Genomic DNA, 7,879 nt, shown 5'->3' with positions numbered 1-7,879 from the left:
AGCTCCTTCCCCGGTCCACTGAATCCCCAGAGGTCATGGTATTACGCAGGGTGGTCAGTAGGGGGGCAGCGGCCCTGATCCCCAGCCTCACTCCATCCCTCCAGGACCCGGCACAATCCAGGGGTCCCTGCCCCCAACTCCCTGGGATCCTAGTGCAGCTGGGGGGGGGCTGACCCCCAGAATTGCTCCCTCCCCAGTGACCCCATCTCCCAGGGACACCCAACTTAATTCCACCACTGAGGGCCCCCATCCCCAGGAAGCCCAGTGCAGCTGAGGGGGCCTGATTCTCAGCCTCGCTCCATCCCCTCGGGCCGCCAGTGCTCTCAGGGGCTCCCCACCTCCTGGCTGCCCTCCCCTGCCCACCCGGGCTGGCCCTCGCCCCCGTCGGCCCAGGCGCCCGGCCCGGCACCCTGGTAGCAGGCCTCGCGGGCGTGTTTGCGCTTGGCGTGTCGCCGGAGGGTGTTGCGCTCGGTGAAGCGCAGACGGCAGAGCGGGCACTGGTAGGGCTTCTCGCCCGTGTGCACCCGCTGGTGCCGCAGCAGCTCGCCCGACTCCCGGAAGCCCTTCTGGCAGACGGCGCAGCGGAAGGGGCGCTCGCCGGTGTGGATGTGCCGGTGCCGCTGGAGGTGGGAGGCCCGCTTGAAGGCCTTGCCGCAGGCCCGGCACAGGTGGGGCTTGTGCTCCGAGTGGCTGATGCGGTGCCGCTCCAGGTCCGAGAGGTACAGGAAGGCCCGTCGGCACACGGGGCAGCAGTGCGCCCGCCGGGGCGCTGGGGCCGGCCCAGCCTCCAAGTCCCGCCGGGACACCGTGTAGGGCACGCCCTGGGCGTCGATCAGCAGCAGGTTGTCCTCCGGTTGGCCCTCAGGAGGCGACGGTGGGATGCCCGCACCTGCTGCCTCCGGGGGGAGGAGCCAGCCGGGGCCGGCCAGCCGGCTGCGGTAGGGGCCCCGCGGCTTCGGGGGCGGGGCTCGCGTGGGGTCCCCACCCCGGGGCCACTCCGTCAAGGCCGAGTGCAGCTTGGGACCCCACGTTGCCCTCGGGCCTGGCTTGGGAGGCTCCGGCTGGGCCCATGACACCCCCGGGCCCTCCGGCCGCCTGCCCCGGGCTGCAGCCTCGCCCCACTTGGGCGTGGGCTGGGCGTAGCGGGCGCTAGCTGGCCAGATCCCCGTCACCTCCAGGTCCTGCCAGGCGTGGCTGCCCGGGTGGCCCTCGCCTCCCTCTGCCGTCTGTGAGGGCGGGCTGCCCCCCTGCACGCCGTCCCACTCCCTCCGCTGGGCTGGCTCCATCCAGCGGCTGTGTTGGCACTCCGTTCGCCTAGCCGGCCATCGCTGCGAGGCAAGGGGACAGGGTGAGAGCCGGAGATGCCCCAGCAGATCCCATCTACCCTGGAGCCAGGGCAGCATCATCCCATCATCAACTCCCCACCCCCAATAGATGCTGTCAGTGATGGAGAATCCACCAGTGGTTAATGGCTCCGACGCCTCGTTTCTGGTCGGAATTTGGCTAGCGTTAGCCTTCAGCTGTTGGATGCTGTTAGACCTTCCTCTGCTGGATTGAAGAGCTGGTTATTATATATTTGTTCCCCAGGGAGGTACTGATAGCCAGGGAACAAGTCACCCCGAACCTTCCCTCTGTGACGCTAACTAGATTGAGTTCTTGGAGTCTCTCCCTCTCAGGCGGGTTTTCTCACCCTTTAGCCGTTCTCCTGGCTCTTCTCTGACCCCTCTCTGATTGATCACCATCCTTCCTGATTGGTGGGCACCAGAACTGGACACAGGATCCCAGCAACAGTCGCCCGCACGGCCAGATCCCGGGCTAAAATAACCTCTCTGTGCCTACTCGAGATTCCCGTTTCCCACGATTGCATTAGGTCTATCGGCCTCAGTACGGCACCAGGAGCTCCTGTTCTGCTGATTATCCACTGTGCCCACCCTCAATCGTCAGAGTCGCTGTTCCCCAGGAGAGGGTCCCCCAGACACCCGCCTGCCCCCAATCATTGTCAGAGTCACTGCTCCCCAAGAGAGGGTCCCCCAGCCACCCGCCCGCCCCCAATCATTGTCAGAGTCACTGCTCCCCAGGAGAGGGTCCTCCAGCCCACCCGCCTGCCCCCAGTCATTGTCAGAGTCGCTGTTCCCCAGGAGAAGGTCCCCCAGCCACCCGCCTGCCCCCAGTCATTGTCAGAGTCGCTGCTCCCCAGGTGAGGGTCCCCCAGCCACCTGCCCACCCCCAATCATTGTCAGAGGCACTGCTCCCCTGGACAGGGTCCCCCTGCCCACCTGCCTCCAATCACTGTCAGAGTTGCTGCTCCCCTGGAGAGGGTCCCCCTGCCCGCACACATGACCAACATCTCTGTTCCTAGCTGGATACCTTGGCATTTTGCCATATCAAACCTAGGGCTGTCAAACCATGAAAAAAATTAATTGCAGTTTTAATCGCACCGTTAAACAATAATAGAATACCAATTGCAATGTATTATAAATACTTGTCTGTGTTTTTCTACTTTTTCAAATACGTTGATTTCAGTTACAACACAGACTGCAAAGTGCACAGTGCTCATTTTATATGATTATATTTGATTATGAATATTTGCACTGTAAAAGAGATAAAAAATAATATTTTTCAATTCAGCTCATACAAGTACTATAGTGCAATCTCTTTATCGGGAAAGTGCAACTTACAAATGTAGAATTTTTTTTTTGTTACATAACTGCACTCATAACCCAAACAACCTAAAACTATTGCGCCTACAAGTCCACTCAATCCTATTACATGTTCAATCGCTCAGACAAACAAGTTTCTTTACATTTGCAGGAGATAATGCTGCCTGCTTCTTGTTTACATCGCACCAGAAAGTGAGAACAGGTGTTCGCATGGCACTGTTGTAGCTGGCGTCGCAAGATATTTATGTGCCGGATGCACTAAAGATTCATATGTCCCTTTATGCTTCAACCACCATTCCAGAGGACATGCGTCCATGCAGACCACGGGTTCTGCTCAAGAACGATCCAAAGCAGAGCGGCCCGACGCATGTTCATTTTCACCATCTGAGTCAGATGCCACCAGCAGAAGATTGATTTTCTTTTTTGGTGGTTCGGATTCTGCAGTTTCCACATCAGAGTGTTGCTCTTTTAAGACGTCTGAAAACATGCTCCACACCTCGTTCCTATCAGATTTTGTACGGCACTTCAGATTCTTAAACCTTGGGTCAAGTGCCGTAACTAGCTTTAGAAATCTCACATTGGTACCTTCTCTGCGTTTTGTCAAATCTGCAGTGAAAGTGTCCTTAAAATGGACAGCATGTGCTGGGTCATCATCTGAGACTGCTATAACATGAAATATATGGCAGAATGCAGGTAAAACAGAGCAGGGGACATACAATTCTCTCCCAAGGAGTTCAGCCACAAATTTAATTAATACATTATTTTTTAACAAGCATCATCAGCATGGAAGCATGTCCTCTGGAATGGTGGCTGAAGCACGAACAGGTACACGAACGTTTACCATATCTGGCACATAAATATCTTGTACCACCAGCTACAAAAGTGCCATGCGAATGCCTGTTCTGACTTTCAGGTGACATTGTAAATAAGAAGCCGGCAGCATTATCTCCCATAAATGTAAACAAACTTGTTTGTCTGAGCCATTGGCTGAACAAGAAGTAAGACTGAGTGCACTTGTAGGCTCTAAAGTTTTACATTGTTTTGGTTTTGAGCGCAGTTATGTAACAAAAAAATCAAAGTTTGCAAATTGCACTTTCCGGTGAGAAGATTGCACTAGAGGACTGCATGAGGCAAACCGAAAAATACTATTTATTTTATCATTTTTACAGTGCAAATATTTGCAATCAAAAATGAAAATAGGAGGTGAGCACTGTGCACTTCGTATTGGTGTTGAAATCGATATGTTTGAAAATGCAGAAAAACATCCACAAACATTTATAATAAATTTCAATCGATATTTAACAGTGCAATTAAAACTGTCATTAATCCCGATCAATTTTTTTGAGTTAATCGCGTGAGTTAAGTGCGATGAATTGCCAGTCCTAATTAAAACACATTGTTTGCTCGCACCCAGTTTTCCAAGAGACCCAGACTGCTGTGAGTCAGTGACCTGGCCTCTGCGTTATTTCCCGTGTCCCCAGTCTTTGTGTCATCTGAGCGGTGATTTTATGTTTTCTGCCAGGCCATTGGTAAAAACATTAAATCATGTAGGGACAAGAACCGTAGGGACCCCACTAGAAATCACTTAGGGACCCCACTAGAAGCACAGGATGATTCCCTGCTAAAAGTTACACTTTGAGCCCTCTCAGTTAGCCAGTTTTGAAGGCCATTTATTGTGGGCCACGTTCATTTGGTATCGTTCTAGTTTCTTAATCAAAATGTTGTGTGGTACCAAGTCAAATAACTTGCAGACGTCTAAGGCTATTAAATTGGCATTATCATCTTTAGCAACCATTAGATGCCCTTGCAAAGCTGGAGATAGAACCCAGGAGTCCTGGCTCCCAGCCCCCTTGCTGTAACCGGTAGACCCCACTCCCCTCCCAGAGCAGGGGATAGACCCCAGGAGTCCTGAGTCCCACTCCCAGCAGCTTCCTGCTTCTGTCCCCCAATCCACCTTCCTTCTCATCCCTCCTTCCCACCTATGGCCCCCCACCAATTTCCCCTTCTCCTCTCTCCATAACAGTGCCCCCCACACCTGCCCTCCCCTGCTTTCTCCATTCCCTGGACTGATCCCTCTGGGCACCTGTCCCCAGGGAACAGATACGCCCCCTGTCCCTAGACAGTGTCCACTGACTGCGCCTAGGAAGGTGATCAAGAATGTGCAGCGCCTTGCACCTCCTGACATGCTGCGCTGCCCTGCCAGGGGCCGCGCCTCTCCCATGGCACCAGGGCAGCATGCGGGCAGCTTCTGAGACAGCTCTATCAGGCAAAGGGAGAGCGGCGGGTGTAGGGCATCAGAGCCAGGGCCCTGCCCGCCTGCCAGGTGGAGAGGGGGCGGAGATGGAATGGGCATGGGTGTGTCTGTCTGTGTGACCTGTGTGTCCTCTGTCTATGTGTCCCTGTGTCTGTCTCTGCGTCCCTGTGTCTGTCTGCCTGTCTGTGCGTCCCTGTGTCTGTCTGTGAGTCTTGGTGTCTGCCTCTGTGTGTCCTGTGTCTGTTTGTGTGTGCACCCCTGTGTCTGTCTGCCTGCCTATGTCTGTCTGTGTGTCCTCTGTCTGTGCATCTGTGTCTGACTCTCTGTGTCCCTGTGTCTGTCTGTCTATGTGTTCCTGTGTCTGTCTGTGCATCCCTGTGTCCATCTGTTTGTGCGTCCCTGTGTCTCTAGGTGCATCCGTGTGTCTATTTTTTTTCTGTGTGTCCTGTGTCCACCTGTACATCCTTGTATCTGTCTGTCTGTGCATCCAGGTGTCCATATGTATGTCCCTGTGTCTGTCTGTGCATCCCGGAGTCTGTCTGTCTGTGTGTGTCCTGTGTCTGTGCAATCCCGGTGTCTGTCTGTATGTCCTTGTGTCTGTCTGTGCATCCCAGTGTCTGTCTGTCTGTGTGTCCTGTGTCTGTCTGCATGTCTCTGTGTCTGTCTGTGCATCCTGGTGTCTGTCTGTGTGTGTATCCTGTGTCTGTCTGTGTGTCCCTATATCCATCTGTCTGTGCATCCTGGTGTCTGTCTGTGTGTCCTGTGTCTGTGTGTCCCTATGTCCACCTGTCTGTGCACCCTGGTTTCTGCCTGCCTCTGTGTCCCGTGTCGATCTGTGCATCCCTGTCATGTCTGTCTGACTGTGTGTCTTGCGTCTGTCTGTGCGTCCCTGTGTCCATCTTCATGTGCGTCTCTGTGTCCCGGTGTCTCTCCTTCCCCTGCCACACGCAGAGCCCAGACCCCCCCACCCCAGGCTGCCCCGGCCCCTTCCCCTGACATTCGCCTCCTCCCAGGCAGGCCGCTGCGGTGCCGGGCGGCGGGGTCGGGGCGGCCGGAGCCCGCCAGCCCGTGCGGCTCCCCGGGCCGGAGCCGGCTGCTGCCCAGGGCGCGGGCGGGCGGGTCGGTACCTGCTTCTCGTTCTCATCCCCGCAGCTGGGCGCACGGGGCGGGCGCGCTGCGCTCTGCGCCCGGCAGGAAAGCGCGCTGCCAGGCCCGCTCCCAGCAGCCGGAGCCGGGCCGGGGCACCGGGACCCAGCAGAGCCCCCGGCCGAGAGCAGGAGCCCAGCCCCGGCTCCGGAGTCTGCTGGGTCCCAGTGCCCGGCCGGACCAGGCACCAAGGGTCCCCCCTTGGCACAGAGTCACCGAGACCGGGGCCCCATTTAGCCGGGCGCTGTTCAGACACAGAGTCACCGAGATCGGGGCCCCGTCGCGCCGGGCGCTGCCCAGACTCAGAGTCACCGAGATCGAGGCCCCGTCGGGCCAAGTGCTGCCCAGACCAGGAGTCACCGACATCAGGGCCCGGTTGGGCTGGGCGCTGCTCAGACACAGAGTCACCGAGATCGGGGCCCCGTCGGGCCAGGTGCTGCCCAGACCAGGAGTCACCGACATCAGGGCCCCGTTGGGCTGGGCGCTGCCCAGACACAGACTGACCGAGATTGGGGGCCCTGTGGCGCCGGGCGCTGCCCAGACACATAGTCGCCGAGATTGGGGCCCGTCGCACCGGGCACTGCCCAGACACATGGTCACCGAGATCGGGGCCCCGTCGTGCTGGGCGCTGCCCAGACACAGAGTCGCTGAGAGCAGGACCCTGTCAGGCCTGGCGCTGCCCAGACACACAGTCCCCGAGATCAGGGCCCTGTCGGGTCTCGTGCTGCCAAAACCCAGAGTCCCCAAGATCAGGGCCCCATCGGGCCGGGCACTTCCCAGACCCAGAGTCACCAAGATCAGGGTACCCGTCGGGCCGGGCGCTGCCCAGACACAGGGTCACCGAGATCGGGGACCTGTCATGCCGGGCACTGCCCAGACACAGAGTCGCTGAGATCTAGGCCCCGTCAGGCTAGGTGCTACCCTGACACAGAGTCCTCAAGATCAGGGCCCCGTCGTGCCAGGCGCAGCCCAGACACAGAGTCACCGAGATCGGGGTCCCGTCGGGCCGGGCACTGCCCAGACACAGAGTCTCTGAGATCGGGGCCCCATTGCTCCGGGCGCTGCCCAGGCACAAATTCACCGTTTATTCTCACTCCAGCCTTCAGGGCCATCCAAATCTTCCGATGTTCCCCAGCAGATTCCGTTAGCGCACCCCTAGGGGCCTTTTGGGCCAAAGTCAGGAATGAAGATCTTGAGTAAGATTGGTCCCAAGACCGATCTTTGAGGGACTCCAACCTCCTGTCTGACAATTCACTTTCCAGCATGGCCCGCTGCAGTCACCCTGCCTGCCAGTTCCTCACCCACCTCCCAGTTCCCCATCGTCTCTCATTTAACTATGATTTCCCCGTGCGGCATCATGTCAACTGCTGCCCTGAAGTCCAAGGATGGCCGATCTGCTGCACTTCTCTTATCTAAAACATCAGTTCTTGTCTCCAAGCAGGACGTCTGGTGATCCTGTCATGATCCCCTTTGGGTTTACATCCCCTCATCCATTTACCTCTGGGAATTTGATCCCACTTCTCTTCACATTTTGTTTGAAAGCCTCAGCTCCAACTGAGATCAGACTAACAGGCCTGCATCTGCCCGGGTCACATTTTCCACCTTTCTGAAACATAACAACGCCAATTCTCCAGTCACACGGCGCTGGCCCCAAGCAGAGCGATTGGCCACCAACCGTCGCACACGTCGGTTCTTTCCGTATCGTGGGGCGGAAAGTGCAGGCTTCCCCCCAGCACTCTCGCTGGCATGTTGCCCAATAAGAGGATGGATTCATTATAAAAAGAACTGACCCAGAAACGATTTCTCAGTTGAGACAGAT

General features: G+C 57.0%; 1 protein-coding gene across 2 annotated transcripts; it reads right to left on the bottom strand.

The window, feature by feature from the left end:
* Positions 1 to 249: 249 nt before the first annotated feature.
* LOC127036531 (zinc finger protein 524-like) lies at positions 250 to 7,194 on the bottom strand. 2 transcript variants are annotated; one of them, XM_050927556.1, is made up of 2 exons: positions 7,142 to 7,194; positions 250 to 1,328 (listed from the first exon to the last, which is right to left on the bottom strand). In XM_050927556.1, exon 2 carries the CDS (start codon positions 1,284 to 1,286, stop codon positions 324 to 326), a length of 963 nt encoding a protein of 320 aa, XP_050783513.1. In that variant the 5' UTR covers positions 1,287 to 1,328; positions 7,142 to 7,194; the 3' UTR covers positions 250 to 323. The 2 variants fall into 2 exon arrangements, with proteins under 2 accessions (XP_050783513.1, XP_050783512.1); XM_050927555.1 differs by lacking the exon at positions 7,142 to 7,194 and adding an exon at positions 6,042 to 6,144.
* Between the last annotated feature and the right edge of the window lie 685 nt (positions 7,195 to 7,879).

This window comes from Gopherus flavomarginatus, chromosome 18, assembly GCF_025201925.1.
Source record: "Gopherus flavomarginatus isolate rGopFla2 chromosome 18, rGopFla2.mat.asm, whole genome shotgun sequence".
Classification (NCBI taxonomy): Eukaryota; Metazoa; Chordata; order Testudines; family Testudinidae; genus Gopherus; species Gopherus flavomarginatus.
Note: the sequence above shows the minus strand (reverse complement) of the source record. Positions and strands in the feature narration are given on the sequence as shown.